The sequence below is a fragment of the Panthera onca genome, chromosome B1 (assembly GCF_046562875.1).
Source record: "Panthera onca isolate mPanOnc1 chromosome B1, mPanOnc1 haplotype 2, whole genome shotgun sequence".
NCBI lineage: Eukaryota > Metazoa > Chordata > Mammalia > Carnivora > Felidae > Panthera > Panthera onca.
This window is the reverse complement of record NC_138342.1, coordinates 66,172,612-66,191,598: the sequence shown is the minus strand read 5'-3', so window position 1 is coordinate 66,191,598 and position 18,987 is coordinate 66,172,612. Positions and strand designations below refer to the sequence as shown.

General features: G+C 37.0%; 1 protein-coding gene across 6 annotated transcripts in view; it reads left to right on the top strand.

Moving 5' to 3' along the window:
* Positions 1-18,987, top strand: part of PRKG2 (protein kinase cGMP-dependent 2) — a 104,778-nt gene that overhangs the window by 65,433 nt on the left and 20,358 nt on the right. For all 6 annotated transcript variants that reach the window (XM_060654781.3, XM_060654786.3, XM_060654782.3 and 3 more), the window contains 2 exons: positions 1,489-1,578; positions 4,221-4,362. In XM_060654781.3, coding sequence (XP_060510764.1) covers positions 1,489-1,578; positions 4,221-4,362 — 232 coding nt within the window. The remainder of the gene's footprint in view (positions 1-1,488; positions 1,579-4,220; positions 4,363-18,987) is intronic.

The following is an 18,987-nucleotide window of genomic DNA, read 5'->3' as shown; positions in this document are numbered from 1 at the left end:
CGAATAGAATTTATGTTTTTTGATCAAATGTCTTGAGAGAATCTTCCTGCCTACCCGTATTCCCACACCCATTTTCTTTCAAGATAAAAAGGTTTGAACCCAGGCAATGCTGGCAATAGAGTCAGCCAGTTATTTTTTATGTTAACTATGTTTCCAGAATGCCCCCCCCCTTTGATCAATAATTCATTAACAAACTATCGTGAACAGCTTTGGGGAATGGATTGGATTTTATTCCTGTTCTCATTTCTAGCTCTTTGCAGAATGCCTGGCATATAGTAGGGCAATAATAACATAATAATCAATGTTAATAACACTTACTCAGAAATTAACATGTGTTAGACACTCTTCTTAGCAAACTATGTGGTTATATATATATATATATATATATATATATATATATATCTCACATATGTAATATGTGAGATATATTTAAAATACTTTTATTTATTTTATATTTTATGTATGCAGATATATAACCTACATTAAATTAATATATAATTAATTTATAATCAAATGAATATACATATATTCATCTGACCTTTATGATATGAGGTAAATGTAATGGTTGTCCTCAAGAGCAATAAGAAAACTGGGTTGCACAACTGATAAATGGTGGATCAGGGATTCAGACCTAGGCATCTTGGATCCAGAGCCAACACTGAACCACTTTATTAGATTGCTTCTGCTGTCTGCACATGATCTGGCCACTAAGCCTTCACCCACTATTGAAATATGGCACCCTACCCAGGTCCCACATCGGGATTGAGGCTGTCATTCCTACACCGTCTGGGAGTGTCACCAACTGAGGACTCTAGCTCTAGCTCAGTCCTTTCCTGGCCATTGCTTTAAGGTAGAGAGAGCCACCTTGCCCAAGATTCTACTCTGTCTCCAGATACATCCTGCATCCAATAATGGCAGAGCTCCTTGAGGCTGAGGCTTTTGTTGAAATAAGAAACTAGAATAGCCCAAGTCTCCTGCTGCCCAAATGTGTCTTATTCCTCCCCCGTGGATGTTGTTCCCAAGTACACTTCCCACTAAACTTACTGCTTACAGGTCTCTGTCTCACAGTCTAGTTTTTGAGACCAACCAGAGGATATAAGAGACATAAGACATGGGCATGAAGGCAGCTCATAAGGAGACGTATGCAGAGGTCTCTGGGCTTCTGGAGAAAAGACAGACTGTATTTGGTAGGTGGGATGATGAGCTTGGTCTTGAGGAAGGGATAACACTATTGCAGTGAAACTGAGATGAAGAAGGTTACTCTGTGTGGAGAGGGAGGGCAGTCTGAAGAAAGGGGTTAACATGTGCAAAACAACACAGGAAGAAAGATCAAGGAGAATTTGGAGGGAAGTCCCATGTAGCTGTAGGATGTTTGGAATGAGATGAGCACCAGTGTTCTAAATGTTATTGGTGATGTTCTTAAGCAACTTTAAAAAGATTTCAAAAATAGATTTTTAACGATAACCATGTTTTTATGTGTCTTCACAGATTATATCGTACTTTCAAGGACAATAAGTATGTGTACATGCTTCTGGAGGCCTGCTTAGGTGGGGAGCTATGGAGTATATTAAGGGACAGGTAATGGAAAAGGATTATAAACAATAACCTGTGTTCTCACATCTGATCTAAGGGATGATCTACTTTATTCATGATCTACATTTGATCTACTTTATTCATGATCATTTAAAGAGATAGAAAGTCATTACGAAATGGTTCTAAGAAAATATTATGACTTGATAAAATAGTAGTGGGGGTATTTTCTTAGCTAACATTATAATTATGCAATAGACACCCTGTAAGGCAGTCACTGTCATTTCCATATTAGGGATCGAAGAATCCCAGGCTTCCAACAGGGTGTGAACTCTCCACAATCACATGGTTAGTGTGAGGCAGGGTGGCTATAAGCCGAAATGTTACTGATTCTGAATCTCTCCCAGGGAAATGAAGAAAGGGGGTGGGGAGTGTGAAGCCCCCACTGAAAAGCAGAGTAAGACTCCTGCGAAGATTCAGTTTTACAGAAGGGGTGATTCCTACATAATTGAAACCACACATATTTATTGAGTACCACCAATGGGGCAAGGCTCCATTGTGGGCAGGGTGGACATTTTCTAGACAATGTAGACTTTTCTAACAAGAAGGATAAAAACTATAAACTTTTTCTCCAATGAAGTTTAGATGTTATTTGGGGAGATAACATAATGCGAAGTTTTAAACGTTCCATTATTGCTTTTAAAGTGAAATAAGCCATACAGAGAAAGACAGATACCATATGGTTTCACTCTTATGTGGATCCTGAGAAACATAACAGAAACCCATGGGGGAGGGGAAGGGAAAAAAAAAAAAAAAAGAGGTTAGAGTGGGAGAGAGCCAAAGCATAAGAGACTGTTAAAAACTGAGAACAAACTGAGGGTTGATGGGGGGTGGGAGGGAGGGCAGGGTGGGAGGGAGGGCAGGGTGGGTGATGGGTATTGAGGAGGGAACCTTTTGGGATGAGCACTGGGTGTTGTATGGAAACCAATTTGACAGTAAATTTCATATATTAAAAATAAAAAAAAAAAAAGTTTATGTTTTGATTTTGAGAGAGAGAGCACATACACGCATGCACAGGCAGGAGGGGGGGCAGAGAGAGAGGGAGAGAGAATATCCCAAGCAGGCTCTGCACTGCCAGCACAGAGCCTGACGCGGGGCTCGATCTCGCAAACCGCAAGATCAGGACCCAAGCCGAGATCAAGAGTCTGAGGCTTAACTGACTGTGCCACCCAGGTGCCCCAAAACATTTTATTGTTTAGTGTGTACACTACATATGACAGAAGAGTTGGCAATTTGTAATTAAATGCCAAATGAGTGTTGACGATTGTAAGCTCAGAGGAGAGGAAAGGTATAAAAATGTGATGACAAAGGAAAGACTGGAACTAAATTCTAAAGGTGAACAAAATTTGGGAAGGCAGAGGGGAAGAAAAACCAATGTAAAATACGACAGGAAGGTAGAAATAGAATTATGTCTCTTTGTGGATAATTTGGAGCAGAATTATCCCAGCAAAAGGGGATGGGAAGGTAGTTTGCATGAGATTGTGGAGGTTAATTCCAGGCCACACATTTGGACAGGTATTACTCGGGCCTGTGGGTCTTAACTCTGGCTTCTTGTTACCATCAAGTGGAGAGCTTTGCAAAGTCACAATGCTGGGCCTTACTGCCAGAGGTTATGATTTGCTTCATCTTGGATGGAGTCCAGTAAATGATTTTTAACTGTCTGTCAGGCAATTCTAATGTGCATTCATAGTGGAGAATTACAGACCTAGGTAATAGGAGACGTTTGAGTATCTGAGAAGAGATAGATGTGTTTGTGTTAGGAACATATTTTTGGATGGATCCCAATGGGGAAAACCTGGAAGGGTGCAAAGACTTGTGCATGATACCTACAAAAACATTTGCGTCCTCCATCATTGCTTCCACAGGCAAATCTGCTTAGAAAGGGGAATTGCTACTATCTGTTAGGCACTGTTTCTGATTCTCAAAACAAACCGTGTTAAGTAGTAAACCCATTTGACAGAAAGGGACCTGAAGCTAGGACAGTCACACAACTTGCCTGAGGACATGGTGATGGAAGAAGCAGGAGTCAAAACCAGTTTCTCTTATTCCAAAGCCACACCCTTCTCTTACTGCGTGCAGCAAATCACTGACACATTTTAATAACTAAGTATGTAAACCCATGTATAGTGCTGCCACAGGGCAACTCTAATATCACTGAGCTACACTAAACAGGAAAGAGTTACGACCCTATTTCTACATGGGTTATTGTTACATGCTATACCAACAGGAAATGAAAATGATCACTTGAGTCATTTTTAAGTCAAGCAATAAATTACAGAAATCTGCTTTAAGCTGCCCGTTAAAGTAGTTGCATTTTCTCCAGAGTTTGCCAGAAATGTCTAAAAAAGGCTAATTTTTCTTACGTTTCTATTTTGTATGTTCATATATGATTACCAGAATTGGTTATTTGGTTGTAGACACTTTAATTTTAACTAAGTACTTCTCGCTTGCACCAAGTATCCCCCTAAATTTCTTTAGTGTAATTCGTTGGTGGTACAAAATGCTATTCAGTGTTGATGCCCTACAAAGCATTCATGTTGTATACATTTACCAAAGCAATAATTGACACGTAGAATAGATAATAAATATGTGTGTGTACAGCATTAAGAGGGAAAATGATTTCATTGCAGAGGCAGCTTTGATGAGCCCACCTCCAAGTTCTGCGTGGCTTGTGTGACAGAAGCATTTGATTACCTGCACCGACTAGGTATTATCTACAGAGACCTGAAACCAGAAAACTTAATTCTAGATGCTGAGGGTTATCTTAAATTGGTAAGACAAATTCTGTAACTTACAGTATCATAAGAGCTATTTTCTAAACACAGAGTTGTGTCATAATTGCAAATTTGTTTATATTTTGGTACACTGGTTATTTTTACCATGGGGGATATGCCCTGTGGCATTGGCACCATTAACACAGAGAGAAGTGTTACGAGTACATTCTTTTTGGCTTAGCAATTTTATATTTCAACCATATTTGTGATTGCTACAAAGGATTCACTTAATAGAATGGCTATAAATTGGATTCTATTAATATTTTTTTTAATAAATTGAAGTAGGTTTTAATACATTCCTGCTATATATAGGGACTGGTTCTAAGGAATAAGGAAAGAAAATGATTGTCTTTCTTCTGTCCCAAGATAGCCACTGTCTGTATAGGGAGAAAAGATACACATATGATAGGCTTTTTTTTTTTTTTTTTAATCTTTCTAGGTGATTCTAAAGTACAACCAGGACTGAGAATCACACTAGACTCTAGGCTTCTGAAGAACAGAGGCTTTCCTTGATATCCATCTTTATAATCTCTAATGCCTCACATGAATCCCCTGGCAGGTCACACTACAAAAAAAAAAAATGCTACCAATCACATAAACTGCTTTCAGTGTGAAACTATAAGAGAACTGGGCAGTCATAAGTGAGGAGAAACCAGGGCACTTCGGACGTCAGGAGGGAACCCCATCAGGATGGGGAGCCCAGGCTGAGTTTTCCTGGGTTTATTTTGTCAGTTTGTCGGGAACATTAAACCATCTCTGAATGTAACATTTACAAAGATACTAAAAGTTTCTCACATCAAAACTTTTATATATGGAAATAATAGCTACCATTTTATAAGCGGTTTAGTGTGTTATGTGTAAAGAACTGTGCGAAACATTTTGCAATTAATATATTTCACAATTGATGAGATAGGTTTTATCACCCACATGTTACATAGAATAACATGTAATTTAGCTTATTCCTATTTAGCCTCAGGAATTAAATTTATTATGTGTAATTGCTAAGTGATTCCCCTCCATAGTAAAGGAGTAAAATAAGTCCTTTCATGTGAAATCTGGTGTATTTCCAAGAAACATTTTATCCATTCAAGCTTTATTTTGTCTGTGAAAGACAGCTTTGAGAACTGGTGAGGTACTAACACAGGTCTCAATCACTCCTCTTTCTTTACAATTCCTTCGTTGGCTATGCCTCTTGCAGCTATTTAGGGAAACTCTTTGGAACATTCTAGAACTAAAGCCATCATGAGTTGTGCAAACTATCCATTCAATTCATTCCTTTTTTTTGTAGTTTTTTTTTTTTAAATCTATCATTTAAAATATGATAGCATATTCATTATTCACAGACATGGAGGTCAGTAAATATTTCTCATGTTTGCCATTGTTATCCATCTAGCTAACTCATTTGCCAACTAGTTAAATGAAGAATGACAGCTAAAGCCTTTAGAGATTAAGACATAAATTTTCAATATTTCCATTTCTGGCTATATATCAAACTCGATGTACTGAAATCCTTTCACTACCAAGTGTCTAAAAATGTGGATAAAACATGAAAAACAGTATTACGTGCATGGCTGACTTTATCAGACAGCACTAGGATTCCCCTGAGGTGGGAACCAGGCTTGAGCAGGAGTATAGCAGAGAACTCAAACAAGGAAGCTGCTGTCTTGTGGGCACCCAGCAGTCTAGATGACCTAGAGGTTGGATTTTAGTAGCTGCACCTTCTGAGAACAGGAGACCAGGTTTTGGACCTAGGAGCGTGGGAAGTTGAATCACAGAACATTTATAAGAGCCAGAGATCACACAGATTACACTCTTAGAAAATGAGAAAACAAGGAAAAAAGGATTTAATTTATAAAGACAGAGTGCATGCAAGAAAACATGCTTTTCTCGTTATTGAGCATTTGGTAGAAGAACAGAAGAGTCCCCTTTAAGAATTCTTGGCTATAGGCTCGTCTTCATGGAGGTTGGGTGCTCAGTCTTCAAAGACAGAAAAACCTATGCAAGAATTTGAAAATGGATTCATGTTGGTAGCATGGTCAGCTTTTCAAGAATCAGTGGACATTCTCTTTGGATGAATGTACTCTTAACTCAGAATACAAAGAACTCCCAGAGATAAAATCCTAGAGAATATGAGTTCACATTTAAAAAAAAGACAAAACAAAAAGTATATATGATGGAAGAAAGTACCATGAGCATTCCTTGGCAGGCATATAAGTGCCTCATATATTGGAGTAATCAGACGCAGAATGTAAAATTAATACATCAAATGCCTTTTAAAACATAAGACAGAGAATTGCAAGTGAGTAAGGAACAGAGAAATAATCTAACAGGTTTAGAAAAAAAAATAATCGATAAAAATTCTATTAAGGACTTAAGAATATATAATTAAAATTATATATCCAAGGAAGTTTCATTAATGGTGGAGTTGCATGCATTGGACTAATCTTCTTGTTGAGATTAATTATAGTATACGTGTAAAAATGTGTGAATGACAGCAACAAAAAGTAAATATTCAGAGCTTAAAAAAAGGGAACCATGCTGGGTGAAAAAAATCCACATTGCTACAGCTGTTTACAGCTATTCATTTCAGGACACACTTCACTGTATAACGCATGAGGTATAAATCTTTAGTTAACATCATACCTAACAGTGAAACAGTGAACAGTTTTACATTAGACTGTGAACAAGATAAGAATATGTCTCCTACATTTTTTTTTCAACATTATAACAGAGGTATTAGCAAATGTCATAAACCAAGAAAAAGGAATGAAAGACCAACGATGAGAAAGGAAGAAGTTACCTGTTTTTATTTTCAAACAACATGATTGTTTATGTAGAAAAGCCTAAAGAATCTACCAAAAGGACTAGAAATATTAAGCATGATTACCAGTACAAAGTCAATATATAAATAAAATAAGTCAAGTAAGTCAATTAAACCAATTATATAAATAAAAACTGTATTTAATATACTAACTTCAAAAATTTATAAATGAAATAAAATACCATTTACAATAACATCTAAAGTTATAAAATAAATTTGAATACACTTAACGTGTAAAACTGTGTAAGACCTCCACACTGAAAACCACAAACTATTGCTGAGAAAAAAAATATAACTAAATGGTAAGGTATAAATGTTCATAGATTGGATAACTCAATATTTGGCAAGATGTCCATTCTTTCCAAATTACAAATTCAAGGCCATTGTGATATAAATTGGAGTAGGTGCCTTTTTAGAAACTGAGGAATTTACTTGAAAATTTACATAGAAACACAGAGTTTAGAAAAATTAATAATCACTTTGAAAAAAGAACAAAATTGAAGAATTTATATCTGATACTATAAAGCTACAGTAATCAAGAGAGTGTCATAATACAGGATAGACAAATAGCTCAATCTAACAGAATAAAGTCCAGAAATAGACATATAAAGTCAGCTGATTTTTAGCAAAAAGAGAAAAGCCAAGCTTCTCAACAGACAATGCTGAAACAACTGGATATGCATATGTGGAAAAAAAAAAATGAACCTGACTCCCACTTCACACAATATAGAAAAATGAATTCAAAATGGATCAAAGTAGACCTATAAAGGTCTGTCAAAATAGACCTATAAAGCATCCAAAAGTAAACACACAATAGTATCTTCACAACATGAGGTAGGCAGAGATTTCTTAGAATACAAATAATAGTAATCTTAAAAATTTTATGCTGCTATAACAAAAATTCATAGACTGGATGACTTAAATAACAGGTATTTATTTCTCATAGTTAAAGGCTGGGAAGTAACAAGATCAAAGTGCTGGCAGATCTGGTATCTGGTCAGAAACCACTTCTAGACTGAAAGGTGACTTCTCATTCCTTCAATGAGAGAGAGAGAGAGAGAGACAGAGAGAGAGTGATAGGTAGACACACACAAACAGGGCATGGGGTTGGGAGGCTCTTTTCTTATAAGGGTCCTAATTGCATCATGAAGGCTTTACCCTCATGACTTGATTACCTCCTAAAGGCCCTACCTCTAAATACCATCATATTGGGGATTAGGGTTTCAACATGCAAATTCTGGGGAGACACAAACATGCAGTCCATAATAATTGGACTTTATCAAAATTAAAAACTTCTGATAATTAAAAGACACTAAAAAATGAGTAGCATGCCATAGACTGAGGGAAAGTATTTGCAATACATATTTAAATGACAAAGGACTCGATTGTATTGGAAAATATATAAATAACTCCTACACCTCAATAATAAAAACACAACCCAATTTTTTAAAAATATTTATTTATTTATTTTTGAGAGAGAGAGGAAGAGAGAGGGAGAGAGAGTTTTCCAAGAAGGCTCTGCATCATCAGCACAGAGCCTGAGGTGGGGCACAAACTCACAAACTAAGATCCATGGCCTGAGCTGAAATCAAGAGTTGGATGTGTAACCAACTGAGCCACCCAGGCACCCTGAGACAACCTAAATAAAAAAAATAAAATAAAATAAAAAAAGGTCAAAGATCTTGAAAAATTACTCCACAAAGGAAGACACTGGAATGATTAATGAGCCATATCAGTTGTCCTCAAGGAAATGCAAATTCAAACCACAAAGAAGAACCATTTCATATCCACTAAAATGACTATAATTTAAAAGACTGACAATACCAAGTGTTGGTGAGGACTTTCTCCTAAATCTCTAGTGGAGAAAGACTGAAGAATAATTTGTCAGTTTTATAGAGTCAAGCATACACCTTATCTATGACAAAAAAAAAAAAATTGACTTATGGGTAGAAACTTCACTCGTTGGTATTTATCTAGAAAAACTGAAATCATGTCTTCAAAAATCTTGGGCAAGAATATTCATAACAGCTTTATTTCTGAAAGTCCCCAAGTCAGAAACAGCCAAAATGTCCATAACCAATTAAATGTATAAAGGTAAAGGGATAGAACATTAAGCAAGGGAATGCTCTTCAGTGGCATAAAAGAATGAATTACTATAAGCAACAATGTAAGTGAATTTTAAAAACCATGTTGACCAGAGGAAGTCAGATACAAAAGAGTATCTTCTGTATGATTACATTTATTGATATTCTAGAATAGATGGTAGGAATCAGTACAATGAGTGCTTCTGGGAGAGGCATTTGACTGGAAAGGGGCATCCTTCTGACCTATTGGGTGTCTATATCTTGACTATACGGTAGTTGTGGTTACATATATAAGCTACATAAAAATTAAATGAACTATATGCCAAAAATCTATGTATATTATTGTTTGTAAATTATACGTTAATTTGGAAAATGTAATAGGTTAAATGTCAGATGATTAACAAAGAGAAAAACAGTTCACTGAAAGATAAATTTAAATAATTTACACAGAATGTTGCATAGAGAGACAAAAAAGATGAAAAATAAGAAAATACAATGAGAAGTTCTTAAAATTTTGAACTGGAGTCCAAGATAAATGTAATATAGAAAGTGAGGGAAAAGCAGTATTTAAAGAAACAACAGCTGAGAACTTTTCAGAAATTATGAAAAACACTAATCATCAGGTAAAGGAGCCCCAACAAATCCCATCTGGGACAAATTGTATATGCTGTAGCTCTGTCTTTGTGTAACAACTCACTCCAAAATGTAATGGCTTAAACCAACAAGAGTTGTTTATGATCTCTCACAGTTTATGTGGGTCAGAATTTGGGGAGTGGTTCAGCTGGGTGGTTGTGACCTAAGCTCTCTCATGAATTTTCAGTCAAATGTCGGCTGGGGATTCAGTCACCTGGAAGCTTGTGTAGGACTTAACCAGGGCATCCAAATCCAAGGTGACTTACTCATATGGCTGGGAAATTGATGTTGGCTGTCAGTTGGGGACATTATGGGCCTCAGTAATGGTTGAATGTCTTCACAGCATGGCAGCTGGCTTGCCTCAGAATGAGTCATCCAAGGAAAAGCTACGATGCCTTTTAAGACCTACTCTCAGAGTCACATCTCAGCACTTCCACTATATTCTGTTGGTCACACTGAGCCAGCCCTGATTTACTGTGAGATTTATTGTGGCAGAGGACAGCAAAAACAAAAAGAGTATTAAAAGCTATCAAAGAGAAAAGACAGTTTACCTATAAAATAGTAAAAACTAGGCTTTCAGTTGACAACGCAATTGCGACAAGAGAATCCATAACACAGTGGGAATTTTGAAAATTCTGACAGAAAATAACTGATAAACTTGAATTGTAAATCCAAGCCTTTCAAAAGGGTCAAATAATGGCATTTTTAGTCAAAGATGAAGGGTGTTTACCACCTTCATACAAAGGATGTGCTTTAAGGGAGATGAAAAGTGATCCCTGATGAAGGGTCTGAGATGTCACCTTAGAAAGATGGTAAACATGTTAAGTCTTTTAAAATTATGGTGTAAAGTAATAATTCTCATTCTGCTATATACTCTTGAAAATGAGAAAATGCCAAATAACTGAACAACAGCAGCATGAAAACCGACTGTAGGTATAATTGGAATTAAAGTAGGAGACAATGTCAGTCATTTTACAAGAAGACAGCAAGAGAGAAACAGGAAACCCAGGAACCAATCCAAAAGAAAGCACAAAAACTGAGAGTAGAAAGAAATCTAATATGTGTAGCCTGCTTTCCAGATAAAAAAAAATAAAGATCATCAAATAGGTTTAAAAATAAAAATCAGTTCCATCAGGTTTATAAGAGACAGACGCGAAGCATGAGGATACAGAAGGCTGGAAGTTAAAAGGATAAAAAAAATGATGTCTGGAAAATAGTCAACAAATGTAAATGCAGATTTCATTGTTAGGAAAGAAGTGATCCTAGAGATAAAATCTTTACCCTTTGATGATATGAAAGATAATATGAAAGTCCCGATTTTTTATTTGCCCACTAAAATGCTTCAAAAATAAGCAGAATTTGAAAGACATAATAAGGAGAATTGAACAACTATAGGAAATTTTAATATACCTCTCAGAAATTGATGGAACATTCAGACCAAAAGTCATTAAAGCTTTAGAAGAGGTGCACAGCACAATTAATAAACTTGATCTACTGGCCTTATAGAATATTGTTCCCAAGAGTTGAAGAATACGAATTAATGAAATTTGAGCATACACTAGGCCATTAGCAAGTTACAGCAAATTTGAAAAATAGGAATTAGATTGTCGGCTGGCAGCCCAGCTGAGCTGTCCCACTGAGGGTTCCTGAGGGGACTGCAATAGAGGTGTGTGTGTGGCAGGGGTGGGGGGGGAGGGGGGTGTGCCTGGTGACAGCACAGCAAGAATGCACATCTGGGTAATGGACACTAGGCGGTCTAGCCTTGGATATCAAATACTTCTTGTAAGGCTGACCTTGACCTCATTCTACAAATTTTGATTAAATGGTGTTTCTCATCTTCCTACATCATTTCTTGGCAATATCTGTGAGGAATCAGGTATCTAAGGACAGCAATAAAGGAATGGCCTTTTATTTTTTCCAGAAAAGCACAACCAATTAAAGCCTGGAAAATAAGGACCTATGTAAGAGAAAGGTCTGGGTTTTGGAAGTGTCTCTGTAGAGGATGTAGGGATGTGCCTTTCTATGATAATTAGAGGATGAATTTGTAGGATGTGAGGCATGAAGACTTCATTCTACTCTTCTTCCCCAAGAGGAAGAGATTGGCTTCTGCCTGAGATTGCCAGCCAGATTTGTTCCCAAATGAATCCTACCTGGGCCAAGCTGTCTCTCAGTGAATACACTGAAAGGAGATTAAGGATTAGCAGATATTACTAAAAGAACATGAAGAATCTCACATCACCATCTCTGACCCGTCCATCCAGTAATTTCCTGTATCTTTCTCTACTTTCAAGGCCAAAGAAAGCTGATGAAGGCAATAATGGTTAAGGGTCTTATTTCTGGTTATCGTGAATGAATCAAGGACAATGTTAAGATGCAGGACAGTACTTAAAGAAAAGCCCACCTGTTCTCAGTCCAGGCAGAATTAGTGTAGTAGTTAACCTTCTTGGGTTTGCTCAGGAGAAAACTTGGTAGTAATCCAGAAAATCAATAAACATTCTCTATGGTCGTGCTATTAACTCATCACTCATCAATAAATGTTGTATATGGTCGTGCTATTAACTCATGTGAGTAATGCTTCTCATGTGGTAATAGAGCAACTTAATCTTATAGTGAGTATTATATAGGAAAATACAATGTAGAGCGTATTACATATTGATACTGTTGCCTGCTTCTTTATGACCTGTCTTCCCCTCTATGCTAGTAGCCCCATGAGGATAGAAACTTGCTCTGGTGCTTACTGCCAGACTTAGCACATTGCTAAGCATATAGGAATGAATGAAAGATTCCAAAATAGGAGCATAAAAATTTTGTTCACTGATGTCAATGTATTTAAGGTAGAAATTAAAAGCAAACAAAAAACAGGAAGAAACCAACAACAAAAATCATAAATCATCTCACTGGAATTTTAGGGATATTTCAAAATAAGTGAAGAAGACACTTTAATGAATATTATAAAACAGAGTTGCACAATAGATACTACATATCAACGCATGTGGGTTGTAACTAAAATGATAGAGTGATATTTATAGTCTTAAATGTTCCAACTAGGAAACAAGAAAGGCTAAAAATTAATGAGTTCAGCATTCAGCTTAAGAAGATGGAAACGGGAAAAACAAAATAAAGCCAAAGAAAAGAAGGAAAAAAATAAGCATATGACTTAATAAAATATGAAATAAAAGGGATACAGAGCCAAGGTTGATGTTTTGAGAAGACTAATAAAATTAACCAACTGGAAGTATTGATCAAAAGAAAACAGAAGAGATACAGACAAATACCATTATGAATGAACATAATTTCAGTTAAAGCAGTGATTTATGTGGCTTAGAAAGTATTTGGGCAACTTTACTACTACATATGAAATATGTATTTATTTATGTAAATGCTGTATATATATGAAGAGTTGGGTTCTGGTGAGAGCTCTTTCTGGTTTGCAGATGGCTGTCTTCTCACTGTGTCCTCACGTGGCAGAGAGAGAGAGAATCTTTCTTGTGTTTCTTTTCATAAGGGCACTAATCCCATTCATGATAACTGGCCTAATTTGTGGCCTACTTAACTCCCAAAGGCCCCACCTCCAAATGTCATTATATTGGGGTTTAGAGCTTCTACATAGGAATTTTGTAGAGACCTAGACATTCAGTCTATAGCACACCACATCAAGAAGATTCACTTCAAGGACTTATAATTCTAGTCATATGTGAATTCTTTCAGAAAGGATAAGAGATAATTTCCATCTTGTTCTGTGAGGCTAGTATGAACTTGGTTCTCCAAAGGAAGCTCCTTGGGAAGGCAAATTAATGTCCCATCTAGCCATCCAGCTCATAAATTTAGTGTAAAAATCAAAAGTAAAATATTAGCAAACTGAATACAAATTATAACAAGACATCATAACAAAACTGGATATATCTCAGGAACTCAAGCATAGTTTAACATTAAAAAAATCTATTAAAGGGGCGCCTGGGTGGCTCAGTCGGTTAAGCATCGGACTCTGGCTCAGGTCACCATCTCTCGGTTTGTGAGCGCGAGCCCCGCTTCAGGCTCTGTGCTGCCAGCTTGGATCCTGGTGCTTTGGATCCTGTGTCTCCCTCTCTCTCTGCCCTTCCCCCCCCTCAAAAACAAGTAAACATTAAAAAATTTAAAAAAAAGTTCTGTTAAACCAAATCACCATTTTAATATATTAACAAAGAAAAACAACGATATAAACACCTCCGTAGATGCAGAGAATTTTTTGATATGTTTCTACATTCACCTATGATAAAATCTTAGCCATTAGGAATAGAAATAAATTGTCTTAACCCAATGGAAGATAGGTAACAAAAATTTGGAGCAAACACCATGCATAATGATGAAACAGTAGAAGTATGCTTTTAAAAGTCAGTGAAATAAGCGCTTCTGTGTTTTACTGGAGGTTCTAACCCAATGCAGGAAGATATAAAAAAAATGGAAAGATTGAGACATAAACAACAAAACCTATCTTCCTATGTGATAGGATTATATAGAAATCCAGAGTGTAACAATAAATTATTAAAATTAAGTGAAGAGTTTAGTATGATTGCTGATACAAGATTAGTAATATGAGAACTAAGTGTGTTGTTTTTTTTTTAATTTTTTTTTTTTTGTCAACGTTTTTTTTTTAATTTATTTATGGGACAGAGAGAGACAGAGCATGAATGGGGGAGGGGCAGAGAGAGAGGGAGACACAGAATCGGAAACAGGCTCCAGGCTCCGAGCCATCAGCCCAGAGCCTGACGCGGGGCTCGAACTCACGGACCGCGAGATCGTGACCTGGCTGAAGTCAGACGCTTAACCGACTGCGCCACCCAGGCGCCCCAAACTAAGTGTGTTTTTAATTATCAAAACCACAATTGATAAATACAAATACAAATACCATTTTTAAAAAACATGTGAACATATATATTTTACATGATAGAAATAAAAATATAAGTTTAGGACTAAGTCTAACAAAAACGTGTAAGAGCTTTGTTGAGGAACTTAGATGAATTCATAGAAAGACGTTAAAATATGTAAATTAATAGGCTCATTCTCTTTCTTCTGGGCACAGAGCTAGACAAGGCACCCCATCCTTCCTTGTGGCCAGGTGTGGCCCTGGGGCACAGTTCTAGCTAATGAAGTGTGAGCTGACATGCTGTGTACCATTATCGGACCTAGGCTGATAGTGATCCCTGCACACGATCTTGATGCAGTCTTTCTGCCTTGCGGCCAACAAATGCCGAGATTTGAAGTTGGCAGAGCCATAACATGGAAAGAGCCCGTGTCCCTGTCCCAGTGCTTGGAGGTCCCCCTACTGCTCAAGAAAACTCATTGTGAAAAGAGAAATAAATTAATGTCGAGCTTTAAGCTCTTATACTTTCTTAGATATGTTTGTTACGGTAGCTAGAGCATTAATTACTGTAACTCAGAAAGAGGTACTAGGTTTAAAAATAACAAGAGTCGACATCACAAAGATATGAATAGCCTCCGGAATGATCTACAGATTAGATACACTTCCAGTGGAATTCCAGAGAACCTTTCCTTGAAGTTTGGAAAACTGATGCTAAAGTGTATCTAGAATAACCAAGGGCCGAGAATAGCCAAGACATTTCTGAAGACAAATAAGAACAGGGTGGGAGGAAACTCTCTCAGATATCAGAACTAATTATAATGCTGTAGTTCAAACTAATTACTAATGCGGGGGGGGGAATGCGAATTGAAACCACAGTGATTCGATGCTTAAAAATGGCAAAAATGAAAGTCGATATCGCTAAAGGATGGCAAGGATGCTGGGCAACAGGAATGCTACACATGCTGCTGGTGAAAGGAGTGCTAATCCAGTAGGGTCCCTAATGAAAGTAATTTGACAATATGTCGCAAAATTGAAGACACCGCATCTTTGGCCTGGTACTTCTCCCATTTTTCATCTACATCTGCTAGGTAACATGGAAGATGATGCTAACAGATGCATTTCTGTGATAGCACACAATAAGGTTTAAGACAAATGCCTGTCAGCAGCGTAACAGACCCAAAAACCATTGCATGTTAATTCAGTGGTGTATGATACAGCAGTGAAAATAAACGCACGCCAACATCAATCGAATTCACAAGTATAATTTTAAGTGAAAATGGGCATTTTGTCCAAAATAAATATAGGGTTTTTCTAAAATTTTTAAAAACGAGAATTTATTTTACTTAAGGATTCTATGCGGTATAATTAGAAATGAATACGAGTACCTGACCAACACAAAAGTCAGGATAGTGGTGGCCTCTTGGCAACATGCAGGAGGACACCATGCGGGGAGCACACAGGGCTTCTGCATTGGTTCTACTTTGTTAACCTGGTGGTGGGTACAAGGGTGCTTTTATGCCCATGCTTTATAACTTGCATGTATGTCACATTATTTTATATGTATTGAGTTTTTCCTAACTTGAAAAATAAAAGGAATGATCAGGTTCAGCTATATTCCTTTTCCCAGACCTTTATCAGCTGGATTTATTAAGTAACAACTCAGCTTTTCCCACCAATGTGTTTAAAATATGCTGCTTCCTTGCCCTTAAAAGTTGTCTACTTCCTCATCAATTTATGTAAAATGGGAAGGCTCCCTTTGAAACCTGGTTCAAGTCTCACCTCAAGTATCCATGACCTTCCAATACTTTAATTTTTTCATCTTTAACATTGGGGTGATAGTCCCTGGCTCACAAAGCTGTTGTAAAGATCATACATATACATTTACATATCTTACTGAAGCCAGTGTTAACAGTTATCTCTCCATGCAGCTTTTTTCAGCAAACAGGTGTTGAACATATGCTGTGTTATAAATGCTGTAGGGGCTACAAAATGAATAGGACATAATGCTTCTCTTCAAGGAGCTAGATTTACTCACACACAACTAGATGATGCTGCATGAGGGATGTAACTGTGGAGTATAAACAATGTTAAAGAACTTCATAGGAGAAGAGAATTAGTTCTGTAAATGCAAGAAAAGCTTCAAAGAGGTGGTGGCATATAAGATGAGCCTCAAAAGATTTTTTTTCAGTTTGTGCTCGTGCACGCAGAGCTCCTCTTGACCTTGCCCACTTACTAGTAAATGCTCTAAGTATTTCAGGTGAGTCACAACACCCCCATAAAAATGGGCTGTTGCCATGAAAGACTCATCCATTCCATACCCTAGCCTCCCTCACTCCCTGTTCCATACAGTGGAAGCCATCCACTGTTGCCTGTTTTAGTGGATGGACGTTAGTATCGCAAGGACGTGAAATCATCTTTGGTTATTGCAGACAGGATAAACAGATTCCATTTTACCCTTGTCTAGACTTGGGCAAAGTAAGCGACCTAAAAATTCCACATAAATATTTTTTTGGAATGTTATGTCCCCATGAATCATTTGGCTTAATTAGACTGGTCATTTTGTATCCACTTTTTATGTGACCAAGAGAACCAATATCTGACAAATTTACTGACCCGGAGAGAAACTTCTGGGAAAGAAGCTAATACTTACTGGACACAGGTCCAGCAAGCCACAATGCTAATTTTTCTACTTCTGAATGATGCAATCACCGCTACAGGTTTAGAAGCATCTTAAAACCTTCTAGTTCATTAAAATCTTTGGAGACTTAATGCTTTTGAATTCCCAGCATAATGTAAGCTGTTTTTAATAATAGAAATTTAATAGAGACAAGAGAAAGCCTGTGTGTAGCTTCTCTGGATATTCTTCTTGAAAGCCCAGTTTTGTTAGAATTTCTTTTTTAAACAGTGGGGGTCTGTTTTCTTGCCTTCTAGAATGATTGTTTTAAGACATTAGGACATGCATCACCCTTCTTTATCCTCCAGCAGTCTCTTAGACAAAAAACAAATCTGAAGCTCTTTCTGGGGCTTGCCAGACCAACACATAATCTGCCCTCATCCACTGTCTCTCTTCCCCTCATGCAGTGACCCGGCCACACTGGCCATCTTGCTGATCCTTGAACTTACTATGCATGTTCTCAAATGCTGGGGCCTTTACACTCCTCTTTCTCTGTCAGAATTAGTCTTGCTTAGATTTTTATAGAGCTCTTTTTCTTATTTCACACAGATTTCTGCTGAAATCTGCTCAAATGCTACATCTTCAAAGAGCCTTTTTGTAGTCATCCTATTTAAAGTAAAATTCCTATTGATCTCCATACCTAACTCTGCCAGATGTTTCTTCACAGGATATGTCACTATCTGGCATTATTCTATGTGATCTTCTATTTTTATGCATATTCTCTTCTTTCTCTTGAATGTAATCTCTGGGAGAAATGGGGCTTTGTATCCTGGTGTTTGGTACATACTGGTATTCAGTAGATATTCATTGACTGAATGAAGGAAGAAGCTTACATTTCTGTTGCCCAGAAGAGATAGTGTTAAAAGAAGACTGAGGCTTCATGGTGGAATCCAGAGTGGTACAAGACAGAGGTGGTATGAATGTCTATAGAGAATACACAGAACTTGACGTCAGAAGATCTGGGGCCTTCTTTATTAGGCACGTGACTTTGGATGGGTCTGAGTGTGGATTTCCTCTGACCAAATGGATTAAAATAAAGTTGATGAGATCAAAGGAGAGAAGTGGTAAGTTTTCATAAATCTTAAAATCTTAATATAATTATTGCCATCTCTGTGGGCCAATATTCAAATATTACAAAAGCAAACCCAGCTATTCGAATTAAAATTCCCCTCTTTCAGGGCTGGAAAACTCTCCTAAACATCTAATGACCTTCCAGTCATTTTGAAATGGAAAACTTAAATACAGTGAAACAAAAAATGAGTTGAAAGGCTATTACGAAACAACAAAATGTAATATTTCCATATGTGCATGCACACAAATGCAATTATAAGCATTGCTTTCTTGTCTCTTAAATTTCAGTCTTTATAAAATTAGCTAGGATTTTCATATCAGTTCTTTCTCTGAGGAATAAGTAGATAAGCTAATCTCAGCTGGTTACAGATTTTAATTTCATAATATACTCAGTCATCCCTTAGATATCATCTTTATGAGTCATTTTGTATAGATAAAACAGTAAAAGCCAGCTTCAAATTAGGCTGTTTAAATTCCCTTTTTCTAATAAGGAAATCCTT